Here is a 21,155-nt window from a genome sequence, read left to right on the forward strand (position 1 = left end):
GCTTGCTGTTATTGTTTGGTTGTTTGGTTGTTTGTTTAGTGACCTGGCTGGGCTAATTCAGTAAAGTCTCTTTCCCTCTTGGTATGCAGCCTTGGATGTTGCTCCTCAGAGGGTACATCCTTGAGCATGAGGACAGTCTCCTCAATCACCAGGGATGACTGTGGTTTTAGTCAAGCTCTCTTTACCTGTCACTTTTCCTGATCGCTCCACTAAGTTTCTGGCTGGTGTGACCCTACTGGTATGATACACAGCTGTTATCTTCCACTAACTGCTGGCTGACAGTTCTATTGTTTGGATAATACTCTTGTGCATAAATTGCTCCACAGATTGATCTAAATGATTTCAGGTCACTCTGCAGAGTCAAGGTTGGCCAGCCTTTAAGTTTTGCTCTGACCCCAGGAAGACTCTTTTTAGCTATCTTTTTCCTTTGTTAAACTTTTAGCTGGTGCACTGTTTTGTTTGTTGTTACTAGTATCACAGAGTGACCAGCTTCCCCTTAATTCCTCCACCAGGATCTCCATTGTTTTAAAACACCCTTAGCCATGAACTTCAGATGCTCTTTCCCAAACAGTCAGTCCCTATAGGGAGAGCTGCAGAGCTCTCTGATATTAAGGGCTGGCTCTCTCTTACAGGATGAATCTTTGTACTTCTGTACTAGAGCTGGGGTTGGGAGTAGCAAGCAGCTTCTCTCTGAAAGACTTTCCTGGATCTAAGAGTGAGGATCTGGACAGAGATGGTAGCCCCTTGTCTTCAAGGCTTGTCTCTTCTGGTGTGAAGCTTATTCCCTGTGAGAAAGCCAGGATGTGGCAAGCAGGGTCCATCTGGGGTAGAGCTTCCCTATGACTAGAAGATGAGAGGAAGGCCCAGTCCTTTTAGCTGTGCTTGCCTAGCACAGAGGTTCTGCAACACAGAGATGAAGGAGATGAGAGATGCTGATCTCCTGCCCCTCTTGGGGTGAACCTGTCACCCTAGATTGGGAGGTACAGAAGCAGGTGTCCATGGTTCTTGGACACATTTGCCCAGAGTAAAGCTTCTATCATTTTGATCTGGGGCAGCAGGGTAGGAGAGGAGGAGAGAAATGAGGGGAGTATATTGTGGCTCAAACACAACAGAGTCTCACTGATCTTAATGAGATTTAGTAGATTTTTTTTGAATATGTTCCTCCATTTGCTGTCTGCCCTTAGGACAATTTCTAAAGATTTTAAACTATTATTTTTAATATGTTCACCAGTTAAATGTGTTTCACTGGGAAAAGAGTCTACCACGTTCCTCACAAGGCCACTCTAGAACTCCCATCTCAGTATTAGATGTATTTTACCTGAGTATTTTACCTTACAAATTATATCAACTACAGTGAATCCCTGAAGAACACAGGTTTGAACCGTGTGTATCCACTTACACATGAATTTTTTTCATTAAATACGTACTACAGTACGTGACTCTATGAGGCTGGTTGAATCTGGGGACGTGGAACCGCATACATGGAGGGCCAACTGTAAAGTTACAGGCAGATTTGACTGTTCAGACAGTTGGCACCCCTAACCCCTGCATTGTTCAAGGGTCAACTGTATTTTAAAACTTTATATGAGACACACAAGATTAGAAAATTTAAATGATAAAGAGGAGAGGTTTGAAATAAATGAGGAGGTGAGGACATAAAACTGATATGACAGTGTTAGTAAAACTGAATACTAGTCTCACTACTCTGAGTTTGGTATTCAAAGCATAGTATTAACAGCTATCACTTATTCAGTGGTGGGAATGTATCAGGTGCTTTTCATACAGTATTTTGAGCTCTCATGGTCAGTAGTATAATTTATGACTTACAAATGAGAAAACTGACCCTCAGGGACCCATAGAAAGAAAGCAGAGAACTGGGATTAATAGGAATTTAGGTCTGTTTTGCTCCAAGTCTAGATTCTTTATGCTCTCCATAAAGGGAAGCATTAAATTCATTTGGAGTTAAATTCTATGAGAACTGCAGGAATACTAAATAGACAACACTGATTAGACATTTGATCAGAATTTTTTTTGGCATGGCCATTACACTTGCTGACTTATTGAGGATCAATGAAAGTAACTGGTTCTCTTTCAAAGTTAGTTAACTCTTCAGTTGGTTTTTGTTGTTTTTTTTTTTTTTTTTTTTTTTTTTTTATATAAATTTATTTATTTATTTTTGGCTGTGTTGGGTCTTCGTTTCTGTGTGAGGACTTTCTCTAGTTGCGGCGAGCGGGGGCCACTCTTCATCGCGGTGCGCGGGCCTCTCACTACCTCGGCCTCTCTTGTTGCGGAGCACAGGCTCCAGACGCGCAGGCTCAGTAGTTGTGGCTCATGGGCCCAGCTGCTCCGCGGCACGCGGGATCCTCCCAGACCAGGGCTCGAACCCATGTCCCCTGCATCGGAAGGCAGACTCCCAACCACTGCGCCACCAGGGAAGCCCCGTTTTTGTTGTTTTTTGATTCAGTTGGTTTTGAGCAATTTTCTGGAATTCTTCTGAATATAGTAGAGTTTGTTTAGCTACTTTAGCAGTGTATCTACCAGCAAAGGATACTACCATGCAGTGACTATATTCAACACAAAATAGATGAATTACTTCAAAAATACAACATATTTATTTGGATTAATAAGTATTATTTAATAATTATCTACTTTCAGCTTATCACTATTTGATTTTGCAACATAAGTATTTTCTTTAAATATCCTAAAATGGGGAATTGAGTTGGAAAATCAGCTAAGGAAAATTTCCCATTCTGTGTCAGACTTTTTGTTAAGATTTCAAACAGCACAGAAATAACACATTAAAATGAGGTGACTTTACATTATAAAACATATCAGATACTTTGTATAATAAATTAACAAAAAAACATACATGCCTATTTCAAAAATATAATAGTTCTGGCTCCCTCCATTCAGGACAGAAAAATTATGCTTGCTAAAATCAGTTATGTTTTAAATCAACAAAATTTTCTTAGTTTCATGACATTCTGGTGTAAAGCAGGTCATTTTATTAAAAAAAGAATTAAAATACCAGATTACTCTGAAGTCACATAATTGGAAAATACAAGATTTAACTGCCAACTATATAAATATCTGCAGTTTCTAAACTACATTATTTAACAGAAGTACATATATTCCACTCTGATGGGAATATCTACATTGACATTGTATAAATGTGTCATCAGCATACATGTGTTGTACTGGTTTTAGTTTAGTGCTTTAAGTTACCTTCCAGAAGATCATCCTCGTCGATGCCTTTGACAATCTTTGATTTGTAGTCTCGGAAAAACATGTATTTTAGCAGTCTTCTAAGTTTTTTCTATTAAAAATATGAAATAAGTAAATAAAAAACCTTACACATACATTCGCTTTATTGATTAAAGACTATTATGATAACTAAATTTAATAACGTGTACCCCAGGATCACTGTGGGGGGGGATATAGCACTTCTCAGCATAGTACTGTGAATACAAAATTTAGTCATCAAATTAAACATAAAAGCTACAACACTAGCATTTTTTAATTTAATTTAATTTTTTTTTTGCGGTACGCGGGCCTCTCACTGTTCTGGCCTCTCCCGTTGCGGAGCACAGGCTCCGGACGCGCAGGCTCAGCGGCCATGGCTCACGGGCCCAGCCGCTCCGCGGCATGTGGGATCTTCCCAGACCGGGGCATGAACCCGTGCCCCCTGCATCGGCAGGCGGACTGTCAACCACTGCGCCACCAGGGAAGCCCCAACGCTAGCATTTTTAAAAGCACTTTTCATTTGCAAGTATCCAGATACTCCAGAATCACAATGATTTTTGTTTTTTGGGTTTTTTGGTTAAATTCCTTCTGAAGATTGGGATAAACTTTCCACACTATGCTGCAAATCCTGACTTTGTGGACTTTTGTACACATTCAGGACCAAATTTTATTTTTTAAAATGATTTACAAACAGCTAGACAAGGAGTTTGTAACAACTGCTTTAAAAAGCCAAGCACTCTCCTTTTTATTGTTTTTTTTTATTCTCTAAGAATCTTTTCTTTTATTTAGAAGAGTTGGTTTATGTTTTATATTTCTGGAAAACATTCTGTAATCTGAGAAACATATTTTTATGAAACTTAAAGCTGATGAATGATAGTTGAGTCTTAATGATGGCTTTCTTTAGGTTTATTAGAAGACTATAATACTGTTTAACTTTAAAAGTAACTGATAATACTTTGTCATCTGTTGTATGCTTACATTTAGAATGGATTATTACTGGTTCCTGGTCTTCATGTTTAAGATTCCTAATGACAGCTGAAATAAATTGTATTTTACAAAGCTCTTTTACATGCATTCTATTTGAAATTTTCAATAGCCCTGAGATACAGACAAATATAATCATCTCCTTTTTATATATAGGGAAAGCGAGGTTAAAGATAGTCTCACAACTGGAGCTTATAGCAGGACCAGAAGTAGAACATGACCTCTGAACCCCAGTTTCCTTATTTACAAAGTAAGTAAAGTACTTACCTTAGAGGACTATTGTGAGGAATAAATGAGAAAATGAGTGAAGCTGCCTAGTGCAGTATGGAAAACACAATAGGCAGTCAATGACTTCTGCTTGAATATAAACCAGCATTATTAAGAGAAAAAACATATACCTGTATATAGGTGTTTGCTATCCTTTTTTTCTCTTTCCTCTGATTCCTGAAAATTCAGTACTTTAGATTTTATTTTGTCTTATATTACAGTCATGTAAACTACTTTAAATTCTGTTTGGAACACACCAGCATATAAATAAAATTATTATTTTGAGGAGAAAGATGAGAATAATGGCAACTATCATATTACAGCTAGGCTCTTGGTTGCTAAAAAGGTTCTGATTAACAGTCCTTCTAGACAATAGAAGGGTTTTGACAATCAGTGTGTATTCCTGAAGTTTCCATAGGATTTAAAACTTTGACTTCCCCGAAAGGCAGGGAAAAGTGTCAATGTGGACTATTTTTTGTGCTGGCTTGTTTACCTCTGTCGATGGAAAAGAAAAACTGACTGGACATATTCTGTAAAGTACTGATGTGAACTCCACTGCCCTCCAGCTGCCTTCGTAAAGGATCTTGGCTCAAGGTCCCTGTTCCTGCCAACGGCACCTTCAGGCTCTTTCCTCACAGCACCACTGCTATATGGTGCCTACTTCCCCGTCTTCCTAATGAAGTCACTAGATCCTGAACATTCTTACTCTTCACCATCTCTCTGAATTCTTCCTTCCCATCCACTTTCAGAGCCATCATACTAATCACAGTTTGCCTTGATTACTGAGCCTGCGTCCTGGTTAGATCCATTCTACATATAGCTGCATATAGCTGCATGAGTCTCACCCTAGGCAGAAACCTCCACTTCAACAAATCCTACAGCCTCTCCAATCTAATCACACAACCTTAAAATGCTGTGAGTCTCAAAATGCTTCTTCAACTAAATCATGCAGATTTCCTAAACCAGATTATAGCTTCTTGATAGTGAATACATTTCTTTTCTCTTTATAGTCCTCATACCATATAAGAGTTAATGAACTAAAAATGTATAAAGTTTAATGGTAGACTGGTCGAGGTGCAGTTTGTAGATCTCTGAATCCCACCGCAGAAGGAAGAGAAGTTTAGTCAATCTTCAGTCAGTCAGAAGGAGAGCTTTCACAGGTATAAAGTAACTGGGTATCACAGCAAGAATGTTAACCAGGATATCCAGAAGGTCAGATGGGATGCCTTCTGATAAAAACCAGAGCCACAAACATACAAAAATGGTAAATGTAATTAAAATGCTAGGGGAAAACAATGGAGAAATGAAAGATGGAGCATTAGGAACTAAGCACTGCGTGCTCACTTGGTTAGAGTCTACCATAACATGCTGTGGTTATTCAGTTCGTTTTTCCACATGTAACTTTCAGATGAAAATTTTATTAAAAACATGCAAAATGTCACAAAATATTTTCAAACTAGCTACTCTTGGAAGATAGTTATGACAAAATTATACATGTAAATACCAGCATAAATATTTTAATGCCAGAGTTCAAAGAGTAAGAAAGATAGATCTTTAACTATTAAAAAACTTAGATATTATGGTGTTTATTTATCTTATACAATATTCATCTTGATTGATTTGCTTTTTTCCTTTTAACCAGTGTCACAGAAAAAACTTTGTATTTCAAGTGAAAAAACTATTCTATGAAAGCCTGTATAAAATTAGAAGAAAAATAAATATGCCACTTAGTTATATCCCAGTTACCAAAACAAAGCACCTGGTCAATATCTAGTGAACATTATGTAGCAATGAAAATGTCTAAATATATATTTAAGGATAAGTGAGAATTCGTTGTCAGCATACTTTTACATAAGTGCCCTTGTCCATGTAAAAATAAAAAATAAATGCTTTTGTAGTAAACCATTTTGTTATGCAAACTATGAGGACTCAAATATTAGTTCAACAGTTATGATTCCAATGTGAAAGCTATAAAACAAGGGTAGCTTCCTTACATAAGTGTAATTAATCACCAAGCTTGGCATTTCAATATGATGAAATTATTTTATATTACCTTATCTTTGCGTATCAAAAACAGAAGATCTTCAGCAGAGATTACCCTTGCTCCCCGGAGCTGAGAAACTTCAGCAGCTTGCTGTAACTAACAACAAAGGAAATTTTTCTCAATAATCTAAATTAAATATACTATAGTCATGATGTCTCAAGAGAGATAAACATTCTAAGAGTTAAAAACCTTTGGGAATAGTCCAGCAATCACAGTACTGCTTTTGAAAGCAAAATGTCTTATGTTTTAAGGTATAAAAAAATTGCAATTAAATTAACTTATACGCCTACCTGTAACTGATACAATAAAGAGAAATCCTTGACTTCTTTCATGCAAAAGAAAAATCATATGCAGCTTCCAGAAATGCATTAATGCACCTGAAAATAATTTTATGAAATTTTATCCTCATATCCATGTGAGCAATGGTTTCACTCAGTATCACTAGTTGAATAAGTATATTATTAATCTGAGCTCCCATGCTGGTATGATTTGAAATAGGCCCATTCAGAAGTTTAAAAGATCAACAAAAACAGTAGCTGTTTCTAATATCCAAAGGAAAAAAAATAGTTTTAGTTTTGGCAAGTCTTCAGTGGGCAAAGGATTCAGTCCATAAATCATAATACTGGACTGCATTAATTTCTTTCCACACTAATCACATACACACAAAAAGTTAACTGTATCTGGAATGCACAACACAAAACATACTGCATGAAAAGTTAGATTCCCCCTGAAATGTTCATCTGGGCACTTATATCTACAAAGTTGAGAGTTTTCTGGGATTCAGAAGTCCTAGAAACACAATCTTACTTGAAAATGACCTGGAAAATAAAAGAATGTGAAAAATGATAGTTCTATTTTTTGGCACAGGCAAAATCAGTTTCTTATTTTGATTAGTTAGAAGGAACATAAAATACATCCAGCTGAAAAAAATAAAGATGCTGGAGAAAACACTACAAAAATGTGCCTGTAACTTCTTCCAAATTTGATCAAACCATGGTGATTGCACCAAACCAACTCTATCCAATATTATAAAAATATTTACATATAAAAGCTGTTCTTGAATGCATCTTTCTTTGAAAGGAATAAATCTAACACATATTCCTAAGAACTAATCTTTAAAAAATGACACACTGTTATCTTAGCAAGTATAAGAAATCAAACAGTGCATTTGTACTAAAGAAATTCTGAATGGTCAAGAGATTTTGCTAAGTAAGCTTCAAACCTTGTCTAAATACACAGACTACAAAATAGACTATAAACTCCCTATGTGTCAGCCTTACCACTGAATTTCCTGGATACTGGTGGTTGGTATATAAACATAATTCTACCTAAATATAGAAATTTAAATTTAACTGTGAACCATTTAAAAAGAAATCTTGGGGGAAAGGTTTTTCAAAAGATGATATATCTACCCAGAAAGAAACTAAGTTTTCAGTGGGAAAAATGTGAACATATTTTTCTAAAAACTCGAAGAATGTCAGGGAAATATGTGTACATGTGTTTTTTCAAACAAAAACATTTCTATGACAGAATAAAATACACATAATCAATGTGGAGAAGAATATGGGCTCAGTATCCATTTGTCTGGACACGGAGAGCCAGGAGGCCGCACTGTCAAGTAACTTTTTATTTTCTTAAATGGAGGATGGTGATGATTTGAAAACTCTAAAATACTATACAGATATAAGTAATTTTACTCATGTTAAGAAAGGACCAGGATAAGTATACCTCCCTAAATTGTCTTCCCAATAGATCAACTGTTTATCCACAACACATGTGAACAATCTGTATTTATAACACTCTCCAAAATGTCAGTGTATAAACACATTCAGTTGGAAAAAAAAGAAGAAAATGGAAAATAAACACATAGAAGAGTTAGCCATTTTAAAACACCTTTTTGAAACCAGTACACAACTATTGTAGAGATCTGGATCACAGTTAAGTTGTCATAATTAGCAGGAAAACTTATCTTTAGCTTTCATCTACCTTATTTACTAATTTCCTTCACCCAACCTAGTGCCCTCACTAGCACTGGCACTGCTGGCACTCTCCAGTATGCCTTGGACTCCCACGTAGTGAGTCCTCAGGGCTGAAAGTTATCATTGTGTTACTGCACCGCAAGCCCATCTGGCCCCGACGTGTCCCACACTCCAAGATCATCTCCTCCACACTCTCACCTCCTCTTCTCTACAAAGTGAGGAGGGTGAGCTTCTTAACTAATTACAGTGATCACACTAAAGTGTGTATTGCCCACTGGCTAACTTCTAGAACTTTTGTCTACAATTACCAAAGAGACTAAAGAAACTTCTCTTTAACAACGTAAGCTTAAAAAGCAAGTTAGCAGCTTGGCAGTCCAGTTCCACAGGAGGCTGAGCTCAGGACCGGTGCACTCAGCGTGAAAACAATACTAGAACCAGAAAACCAAAATCAAGAAATATTTCTAATACCTTCAGTGTTCAAAAAAAAAAGTTGATTCTATCAATATATTGTAAGAAACCCCTCAATTTTTTTAATCCCTGAAAATAAACGGAAGTTGTACTTCATTATTCACTGCAGCAAGTCAAGTATTCCTGGCAGTAACTAAAATGACATGAAATGATAGTAGACTTTATGATTTTTTTATTACAATGAAAGTAGTATACATTTAATTGCATTTATAAAATATGCAAGAATTGACATAGCAGAGGAATCCTTTAAGACCAATTACTGGTTGAATGGGTATACAAATTTTCTTAACTATATGGATAAAGGTATGATGATAGTAACTTTATAGAGATTTATTTGTAACAGTAAAATATTTTGCTAAAAGCATTATACAACAGGAACACTTTCACAGCATTGATTTGTTTCTGATAAATATTATTTCTATTTTTCAAAGTAAATTAAAAATATTATACTTGTAACAACTGTTTCAAAGAAAAAAATTTCCCCTAGCATATTAACACTCATCATGTTTGCATTTTAAATATTTTATGATACTTTATTTGCAGGTTGAGCATAAAAGGTACACTTTAAACTTTACATCTTTGAGCCCACAAATAAATCTCTTCTCAATTTCTCATTTCTATCAATGACACTAACAATCGAACAATTTTTTTTCCTCTATTTTATTTTCACCAACTTCTGTTGATTTTGTTGGTTTAATTGGCTCAGGGTCTTGAATTTGCTCTCTACTTCCACAGTATTCATCTGAATGTAGGCCTCTGGGGCTTTTTGCTTACTGCTTTCTAAATTTCAATGTCTCCAAATGGTGATGTACCCTAGATTAAGTGTTAACATGATCTTCAAATATAATGTCCACAATTCTTGTTCCAGGATCTATGATAATTCAGTGTACTGACTTCAGTGTGGTCTTTAAAGACTGACTGACTCAAAGATTTTTTTCCGTATACCTTCATTCTCTTCATTATATTTCTTGTTTTTCTGTCATTATTCTACATTTAAGCTCCAATAATTTCAGTTCTATCTTAAGCCTTTGTGTACTTGTGACAGTTAATTTTATATGTCAACTTGACTGGGTTACAGGGTGCCCAGACATTTGGTCAAATGTTAATTCTGAGTGTGATTGTGAAGGTATTTCTGGATGAGATTAAGATTTGAATCCCTAGGCTGAGTAAAGCAGATTGCCACTCCCCACCACCAGCCCCTGCTAATGTTAGTGGGCCTCAACCAATCAACTGAAGAGGTGAATGGAACAAAAAGGCTGAATAAGAGGGAAGACCTTCTGCCTGACTGCCTTGAACTGGGACACAGACCTTTCCAGCCTTTTGACTTGGACTAAACCGTCTCTTAGTTTTCAGGTTTGTGGATTTGGGCTCGAACTACATTCTGTCTCTCCTGAGTCTCTGGCTTGCCAACTACAGAACTTGGGATTCTCAGCATCCAAAGCCACGCGAGCCAGTTCCTTATAATAAATCTATCTATCTATACACACACACACACACACATATCCTATTGGTCTTTATCTTCCTCAACCAGTTAGATACCTAATGCTCTTGCCTCCCAACTTCCTTCTGAATAATATCTCTAGGTCCAGGACCACCATTCCCCCAACAGGAAGTTTATAAATGTTTGGTAAATGTTGGCAATCCACTTCCCCTTGACTGTTTTCAGTTTTCCCATCTATAATATAAATAAATTGAGCTAGATGAAGTCAATAACCCCTGCAAATTGGCTGGGGCCCATGTAAATTCAGCAGAACGATTTCTCTAAAGCTCTAAAAGGTTTCAAAAGTACAGCAGAATCAATTCAATGATTTCCCAATCATTAGCATCCTGAAGGTGTTTCATTTTAACCACACTTCTACTGCACCTCTTTGTTTTGGATTCTGGCTAAATCTCTGGATCCTTCCTTTCTGAGAATAAATAGTAAATGAATACATAGTACATATAGGAATTGCTAAAAGCTATGTGATGAAGAGGCAAAATCTTAGGGTAGGTTATCACTTGGTCTAAGATTTATTTGTCTTTCTATCCATTTGTCTATCACACACTAGTTATCGGGCCAGATATGAGGTTAGGCTAGGAAAGAACAGCTCTGCTTGCAACCATATTTGTCAGCCACGGATAACCTCAAAGACCCTCTCTGAATCCTCCATGTTGTGACTGAAAGAATTAAGAGACAGGAAATCTGGACTCCAGTTCTGGCCACTAAGTAACTACATAACTTCAGATACTTCAAATAACTTCCCTAGATTTGTAGCCTTATGTATTCTTTTCCATTTGAAACGGATAAGCAATGATTTTAATGACTAGAAGGAGAGTTAATAAAAAGTCTTAGTAGTAATAATTTATTAAGTACCTAATTTATTCTTAGGCAGTATAGGAACTGTGCTATGTGCATTATAAACATTTAATTCTAATTTAAAAATTATTATCTAAGTTAAGGGCTTCCCTGGTGGCGCAGTGGTTAAGAATCCGCCTGCCAATGCAGGAGACACAGGTTCGATCCCTGGTCCAGGAAGATCCCACATGCCGTGGAGCAACTAAGCCCATGCGCCACAACTACTGAGCCTGTGCCCTAGAGCCTTCGAGCCACAGCTACTGAAGCCCACGCGCCTAGAGCCCGTGCTCCGCAACAACAGAAGCCACCACAGTGAGAACCCGCTTACAGCAACGAAGACCCAATGCAGCCATAAATAAATTTATTTTAAAAACAAGAGGGCTTCCCTGGTGGCGCAGTGGTTGAGAGTCCGCCTGCTGATGCAGGGGATGCGGGTTCGTGCCCTGGTCCGGGAAGATCCCACATGCCACGGAGCGGCTGGGCCCATGAGCCATGGCCGCTGAGCCTGCGCATCCGGAGCCTGTGCTCCGCCACAACCGTGAGAGGCCCGCGTACCGCAAAAAAAAAAAAAAAAAAAAAAAAAAATTATCTAAGTTAAAATGTATATAACATTAAAAAGTCAAACAATACTCTAAGTTTTATAATGACAGACAGAAATACCTAGCCATACTTCTTTCCAATCTGTAATTCTACTTCCGAAGGAAAATACTTTCAACTTTTCTAGCTTGTTCTTCTGTTATTTACCTCCACATTTGAAATACGCTTCCAAGGCTATTTTATTTTTCAGCTTTAAATACTATCGATTGACTTTTTACTATGGAAGATGAAGATTTAGTGTTCACAGATGTCTCATTTTACCATCTCCTTCCTCCCCTCTTGATATTATTTTAAAAATGTAATTTTTTGTTAAATTAGTATCTAGTGTTTACATTATTATGACTGCATAAACACTGTTACAGCTTGGCCACCAGGATCAAATTTCTTTTTATAAATTAAAAAAAAAGTTTTTGTAGTTCAGAATTTCCTTTTCTTTTTTGCTTTATTTATTGTGAATCTAACACTATTTCATCTACATTATTTAAAAGATTTGAAAGATGTAAGGATTTCTTTCAATTTCATTGTTTTTGTTTTCCCCAGAGACTCATCCGGAGTCTGCCAGACTCTCTTCAACAATTACATTTTGGATTTTTGTCTTCTTGATCCCATTTTGTTCTTAATTTACTTCCTTTATTTTGGTAGAGCACATTCCCTGGATGCTTCTCTTTTTTGTTTTCGAGCGTAGCTATAATATTTGCTTTATAAAATCCCTGTCTGCTATTTCAATACCTGGGTCACCTTAGAGTCAATCACCATTTTGCCTTTTCTCTTGGCTATGAGTCATGCTTCCCTGTTACTTCATATTTTAAGGATAATCTGTGATTTTATCTGAGATATTATAAATGGTACATTGTAAGGACTCTGGATTCTGCTATGCTCCTCTGAAGAATACTGATCAATTTTTTTAAACAGGCAGATAAGTAAAATGAATTCAAACTGAAGTATCTATCTCCTTCCTCCAGTGGTGGGCTGCAGCCTGAAAAATACCTCTGATAGGTTCCTGAGAAAGGGTGCATGGAAAATAAAGTTTTAAAGATCCTGTATGTCTGAAAATTCATTTATGCCACCCTTATATTCAATTTATAATCTACCTAGATATAGGATTTGATATTAGAAATCATCTTCCTTCAGAAATTTAAAGACATTGCTCCATTGTCTTCTAGCTTAAAATGTTGCTGTTGAGAAGACAGGTGTCTTTTTTTTTTTTTTTGATTCCTAAGCCTTTAGGTGACTTCCCCCCCACTGCCCACCCCGCCCCCCCATGAGAAACTTTTACTACTGTTCTCTTTATACCTGAAATTTTAAAATTTCACAGTGAGGCTCTTTCTTCATATATTTTCCTGGTACTCACATGGACACTGTAACCTATATATTCTTGTCCTGCAAGTCTGGGAAGTTTTCTGGGATTACTCTGAAAATTTCCTTCCTTCTGTTTTCTGGATTTTTTTCAGAATATCTATTAATCAAATGCCAGTGGTCTTTTGTGCCTGGGATCTCTAATACCGGAGTCCTTTCTATTCAACCTCTCCAGAGGTAAACCTACATTGTTTTGTCAGAATGGCAAAGAGGTAGTTGACTGCCTATGTGGTTGTGATAGGGCACTGGAGTAAAACTGCTCCTTTACTTTCTACCATTGCTCCTGTTTCTTCAGAGGTATCCTGAATGCTGATTTTTTTCTAGGTTCCAAGGTTTCATTTTTCTCAAATCTGTTAAACCTTTAAGCATTTCTACCCACTTTTAAACTTCCATAATTATTGGATATGTCTCATCTGCTATTTAATCTCCCATTTTCTTGATCTTCATAGATTTATGCTTTTAAAAATTATTTTGCTGTCATTTAGTAGGGTTTTGAGAAGGTTTGGAGATAAGCAGTGAATCACCTATGTTTAAACAGAAGCTGTTGCTCCTTTTTGTGTGCTGACATTTACTGAATGTACTATCCTATGCTTCCTGCCTCCTATACATCATCTCATTTAACCCTCACAACAAACCTGTGAGAGATGTCCAGGTACACAAAACTGGTACTAATTAATAAATGCTTAACGTCAAGCCATTCATCTTTCTCTCCAAGATTAATTTCTTATTCGGAATACAGGAAGGTATGTAAGGCTTAATGAAGTTTTACATTGCATAGAAAATCTACCCACAAAAACATTTATTTGCCTTTCAAAACATTTTCATTGCTGGCAAACAAATGGTTGCCAAAAAAAAGGTTTGGATCAAAACATTCAAGTCAGTTGCTTCATGCAGACACAGCTTAAGGATTGAGAACTCAGCAAATGTTTGAAAGGAAAGGGATTTGTAACTAAATACAGTCAACATTCAGAATACTATAAATGTAAGATATTTGACTTAGACTTTTCCTATCATATGATCTCCTTATTCTTTTTGGTGACTAGTCTTCCACTGTCTTAGACATTTGAAACATAAACACGTATATAAATTGATAAAAGATGTGCCTAACTTTTTAGAATTTCATTTTAACTCTTCTTTTTAGAATCGTAAGTCAAACACAGTTAGTCAAGTTTTTAAAAATATGATAAGGCTATAATTATCAGTATCTCATGACTCAAATAATTCATATTTATTTATATATGCATTTTAAAGAATGACTAAGACACAATCAATATAAGCCTGCAATGCTTAAAAAATGTCCAATGAGAACAGCACCCCTGAGAAGAAACTAATTCTTTGGTTATTCTTATTTAAATGTGAAAGTGGGAGAACAACAACCATTTGAAAGTTTTCTTTTAAACTATTTTGCATATAAGTTATTCATAAGCAATTTTCAAGTCTAAACACATCAAGTTTTGAAAGCAAAAGGATATTTTGAAAATTTTTTAGGGTTGAAATTAAAATAATAAACTAGACTATAATTTAAATATTATACTATACTATACCTTAAATACTATACTATACTATAAATACTATGCTATTAACTAACTACAGTTAATACTATTTAAAATTTATTTACTAGTTAACTATTAAAACTAAACTGCTACTTAACTATTTAAACTAAAATACAATTAAAATTGTACAAAGATGGTAGCAGATCTTCAATTTGTTCATGTTATATACAGCTATCTTTCCATTAGTCAATAACTGAAAAACGATAGTTTACATGTACAAGTATGTACATTTCATTTGCATTTCTTAAAATTTTAGAAGCATAATTTCTGGTAGCCTACAAAATGTATACTTTCTTTATCTACAATTAATAATGTTTCTTTTTTTTCTCTGCTTATTTCTTGGCATCTTTGTGCCTCCTTCCATGTTCCCTTCTGTTCACACTTCTAAAAAGGCATCTACCAAAAGAACTGCAGCCATTACTTATTTCTCCTAAGGACAAAAAAATAACAAATATAAGACTCAGTTAATTACTTTTCTTCAGAATGCTACCTAATTTTTCACATGATAACCTGGTTTCATTTCACCCTAGAATGTTTAGGAATAAACACAGGTCTTGTCCTAAATCTTCATGTTTAGATCAGGGTATTAAAAGCACTGAATTACACCAGACCACACACAGACCAATGTAATGACTGGAAAAATTACCAAATGGAAAGAATAATGTTAAAGAATAATCATGAGGAATGAGGAAAACTGATTTCTAATTTTATCTCTGTTACTAACACCCTTACTTTGACAAAAGCTATTTTATAATTTTGTCTTTTTGTTGAGAAAATATATGGATAAAGTGCCAACTTTAGAATTTTAGAACTGCACCCATGCTGGGTCGCAGAACCTCATCCATGCACAAGGAGGGCCAGGGTCCGCTATGAAACTCAGTTAAAGTTTGGTTTTCTCTGTCAGTACTGTGTATGCTGAAGAGAGTTCCAGAGAATTTAGATTATTGCCTCCATTTTAAGATCTAACTAACTCAACAGACTATCTCCATGTAAGGCACTATACAAATTGATTTCACAAGTAGTTTAATAAAGAAGCTTTAAAAAAATCATTACTTTAAAAAATTTTCCAAAACCATCTTAACTTCTTTCCTCTCATAACATTTTTAAAAATGCCTACAGTTTGATGTTTAGGGGAGATTATATCATGCGGCATAGAGTAAGCCCTGAATAAAGGCTATCTACATTTATTTAGAAATGAGAGATTAAATTTCAGGGTCATCATAAAAAAGTTTATAACTTCTAGGCTACTATTGGACTATTAGCACTTGTGATTTTACCATAAACAAATTTAGAATGTAAATAATTTGTGTGGATAAGTTATATGTGTGTGTGTGTATATATATATATATACACACACACATATATACCCACATATATTATTTGTATGTATATACACACACATATACACATGTGTATATATCACTAGAACCACTTTCTTACAAGTTTTAAGAAAGTAACTCTACCTAAATTTAACGGGGAAAACTATATGGACTTCTTTTGATAGAGAACTAATAGCTTCTCTAATAAATTCTCTTGTGGAATCAACTCACCATGAAATACAATGCATGTGTTAGTGTGCATACATTTTTGAAACTATACTTTTGAACAGAATAGCTGATCTTTCTGATCCTCAACTTCTTCAAGTGGGAACTGAACAGATGTGAACAATGAAAAGCCTTTTGGCTTTCCCTTTCTGATTCTAGTATTTAAACCTAGGTGTACTTTACTTTTGGATCCATAATTAAGCACTTGCATCAGTGAGAGAAGAAATAAAAAAGAAGAATGTAAGGAGAAATAGTACAACTTGGTGAGAGACAGATGGGAGTCAATTTTCAAAGGAAAATCCTCTTAGTTATACCAGTGGAAATGGCAACCAATCCAACTATCTGTATGAGTGTGGCACAGGTGATATAGTTAACTATTCCAGTATCCTATCCAATAGTTCCAGATACATTTGAAAGCCAAAGAGAGTTGCAAAGTGGGATTAAAGCAATGCGGTTACTAATGCATAGAAGAGACTGATCTCTATCCATTTCCACTGTGCCCTATGCTTTTATCATATGATGAGCAGAGGTAATTTGTATATACTTCCCCCTTAGTTTGTCAGAGAAAGTAGCCCTTATTCAAATTTTGTATCCAAACACTGCTTACACAGGCAAACCAATCAATGTTGTACACAGTATTTATCAAATTTGCTGTAGTATATGTAAAACTAAATGAGAATCAGGTTTCCGAGGCTCAGACGTCAGTCCCATATTCTACTCAAGAATTAAAAAGGCTATTTATTAAAATGGGCTCAAGAAGGTGATATAGTACAGATCTTGTTACACTCATAGGTCACTGTGTAGATGAGATGAAATGATGTGGGGCAGGCACTTGGGGAGCTACCAAGCACTCTGCCAGCATAAGATACTGTGTGGGGATGAATAAGGTGGAATAGCAGTCGACATAAGGAAAGAAAAAAAATTTACCGATAATTTGGTAGGCAGAGAAAATTTTAGGTTTGCTATTAAAACCCAAACCAGGATATTCATAAAAGATTCATTCACATCAGACATAAAAAGGTACAACTTTCCAACAATATTCATACAGTACATCCTAAGAAAGCAGACAGCATAGAGAAGATGGAACCCTACATCCTTCAAAAATGCAAGGTAGATACGACCCAGCAGTCCCACTACTGGGCATATACCCTGAAAAAACCATAATTCAAAAAGAGTCAGGTACCACAATGTTCATTGCAGCTCTATTTACAATAGCCAGGACATGGGAGCGACCTAAGTGTCCACTGAAAGATGAATGGATAAAGAAGATGTGGCACGTATATCCAATGGAATATTACTCAGCCATAAAAAGAAACGAAATTGAGTTATTTGTAGTGAGGTGGATGGACCTAGAGTCTGTCATACATAGTGAAGTAAGTCAGAGGGAAAAACAAATACCGTATGCTAACACATATATATGGAATCTAAAAAAAAAAAATGGTTATGAAGAATCTAGGGGCAGGACAGGAATAAAGACGCAGATGTAGAGAATGGACTTGAGGACACAGGGAGGGGGAAGGGTAAGCTGGGATGAAGTGAAAGAGTGGCATGGACATATATACACTACCAAACGTAAAACAGATAGCTAGTGGGAAGCAGCTGCCATAGCACAGGGAGATCAGCTCGGTGCTTTGTGACCACCTAGAGGGGTGAGATAGGAAGGGTGGGAGGGAGGGAGACGCAAGAAGGAGGAGATATGGGGATATGTGTATATGTATAGCTGATTCACTTTGTTATAAAGCAGAAACTAACACACCACAGTAAAGCAATTATACTCCAATAAAGATGTTAAAAAAAAAAATGCAAGGTAGGTGCCACAGCCTCTGAGACCTCCTCTAACTCAAGCACAGACCTAATCATCCCCTTTCCATTGTGCTTCCTGGGGACCTTGTATGACTTCAGTCAGCTTACTATTATCATCCTATTTTGTAAAGATCTTTTTACGAGATAAAGGCTTCCCTTCCAGAATGCAAACTCTCCATTAAAACGTGTTAGAGAAAAGTGAAATGGTAGTTAAGCAATTTGGCAAAAGCCACGTAAAACAAGAAGCGGCATGACTGGTGCGTGGAAATTGGCACAGGGACTGGAGGAAGAAGGCTGAGGACTGCTGATCCTAGTATGAGCTCTGTGTGAATGTGGTCAATAACTAAACGTAACTGAGACTGTGCTAACCAAAACAAACAAACAAATCCAGGAAAAATAACAGTTAACTTTTAACATCCTTTAACAGGGATGTTAAAAAGAACAAGTGAGGAAGAAAAAATGAACACAGAAAAGATAATGCCTAAAACATAATTATCTGCCCCACAAATATTAGTCTTTTATTTCCTTCTGTGGATTTGCAGGGCAGTGATATTACAAAAAGAGAAGCCACGGAAGGGCAGCCTTTCAAACTGTAGTCTTGTAGGTGAGGTGAAAATGAAATAAGTAAGCATGGAGGTTAAAAATCTATCACTTTTAATTGAACACTGGCCTTTGGTTTGTTCAATACATATTTATTGAGCACCTAGTATAGGCCAACCACTGGGCTTGGAACCGGTCAGAAGCAAAACAAGCAAGCAAACAACAAGAAAAAAAAAAATCAAAACATGGCTCCTAATCTCATAGATTTTATAGACTGTGCTTATTTTTTAGTAAAGATGCATAATAAATAATAGCATATATTACAAAAATTTTATTTAAAATAAGTTAAACAAGTTAATGCTGAAAATCAAAGAATTGGGAAATAAGTACCATAACTTGTATACTGTGTTGAAGAGTACAATCAGCTAACACCTTTGCAAATGTTCCACAAGGAAGCCACACACTACATTAAGGTTACTAATCTGAAGAGTCCCAAGACACTGCTACAAATTACCTAAAATGTCTAAAAAAAATATCCTGACTCCATTGGAGTTAGTTCAGTTAAAATATCAGCCACGATCAATTTCCAGCCTAAAGGCAAATCAAATTGTGCCTCCTAGTCTCTAATCAGGATTTAGAGAAAACCTCAATTTTTAGAATTTATCTGGCTGAGTCCCAGCTAATGTATGTATGTGTGTCTGGGGCATCTTTGGGGATGACCCACATGGGATTGTTGATAGTTATTTGATGTTTATCAGTCAGGGGTTTGGAAGGAAAAAGCATAGTTAAACCGGGTAGCTGGAGGAAGAGCTGAAACAGAAACTATTTACAAAGATGAGAGTAGGGTTTTGGGAAATTCCAAGGGACAGTGTGGTATCCTCCTGGATCTAACAACAACAGGAAACCACTGTTAAATTAGGCTTAGAGAGTTAAGGGAAAGGCAGTTGTCCTATGAACCTAGAAGCTAGAAAAGTCACCTGACAGGGACACAAGCAACCTTGGCCTTACATTCATACCACTCTCAGGTCTCCTGCTGGCGTCTCCCACTGGCCACACTGAACCAGAAGTGAGAGGGCAAGCAGATTAAAAGAGATGAGCCTCCCAGGTTACAGAAAAGGAGGAAGGGTGAATAGCGGATCTGGAGGGACAAACATGAGATATCCACTATCACGTGAGTCTTCAGATTTATCAAGGATAACCTTACTAGGGCCACTTTTCCCCCAAATACCTAAAGCAGAATGTTTTTCATCCCATTCCAAAAATATTTCTGTTCAGACAATTTAAATATAGAAATGGGTGGGAGGTGTTCTCCTCCAAATAAACTATGCGATCCAGCGATAGAAATTGTAATTACAGATTTCAATACTTAATTTTAGAAAGGATAGCACCAATACTAAGAGTAACAAGAACATAAACTAGCATTTATTGAATACACTACAAGATGTCTGACATTTTTTACATATTTAAAAAATTGTTAGTTTTTCTAATCTTCACAAAAATCTTACAGGTTAAGCGATATTAGTATTTTGTAGATTTGTTATAGATAAGGAATCAGCAGCTCAGAGCATTAAAATGACTAAGATGGGATTAGATCAAGTCTGTCAGACAATATCTCTCTGTTCCCACTGTATCCCACAGCTAGTAGACAGCTAACTCTTCCATTTTCCTCATGTAAACTATACTTAATAGTATCCTTATATAAAATAATATTTAAATACATAAAATTCAGTAACTCGACCAGTCAACATGTAGCACTTTCCAGGACTTAGAATTAGCAGTTCAATATAGACTTAATGGAGTTTTTAAAGTCTCTGGTAAGTTTCTGTAAATATTTTTGTGTAAGTGTGTTTTGTTTTTTGGAGTAGGAAAAGAATTTTTCATATGGCCCATACAGATCTACTCTTAGACACACAGCAATTATTTTAGAAGTCTTAACATGCTATTAAGACAATTATAACAAAACAGAAACAGACTCACAAATACAGAGCTCAAACTAGTGGTTACCAGAGGGGAGAGTGTTGGGGGGAGGGGCAAAATAGGTGAAGGGGATTAAGTGATACAAACTACTAGATATAAAATTCAAAGTTACAAGAATGTAATGTACAGCACAGGGAATAGAGTCAATATTTTATAATAACTTCGTATGGCATATAATCTATAAAAATATCAAATTCCTATGTTGTATACCTAAAACTAATAATATAATATTGTATGTCAACTACACTTCAATAAAATAAAAAACTTTAAACTCAAAGTTACCAGTTGATGCTTCAGATCTGATACTGACTGTGTGACCTCGTGCTCATTAATGTGTCATTAATGTGTCTTACCTGCAATTTCCCATTTTTAATATGGATGTGATGACATTTGTATTTCAGGATTGTGTAAGGACCATATTAAATTATATATGCAAAGTGGCTGGTACCATTTCTCATATCAAAG

The 21,155-nt window shown here is 36.0% G+C and overlaps 1 protein-coding gene across 1 annotated transcript in view; it reads right to left on the reverse strand.

Annotated features, from left to right (window-relative positions):
* SUPT3H (SPT3 homolog, SAGA and STAGA complex component) overlaps positions 1–21,155 on the reverse strand; it is a 432,145-nt gene that overhangs the window by 141,619 nt on the left and 269,371 nt on the right. The window contains exons 4-5 of the mRNA XM_065886432.1: positions 6,548–6,634; positions 3,226–3,316 (exon numbers count right to left, since the gene is read on the reverse strand). Of these exons, the coding sequence (XP_065742504.1) occupies positions 3,226–3,316; positions 6,548–6,634 (178 nt within the window). The remainder of the gene's footprint in view (positions 1–3,225; positions 3,317–6,547; positions 6,635–21,155) is intronic.

Source organism: Phocoena phocoena, chromosome 10, assembly GCF_963924675.1.
Source record: "Phocoena phocoena chromosome 10, mPhoPho1.1, whole genome shotgun sequence".
Lineage (NCBI taxonomy): Eukaryota > Metazoa > Chordata > Mammalia > Artiodactyla > Phocoenidae > Phocoena > Phocoena phocoena.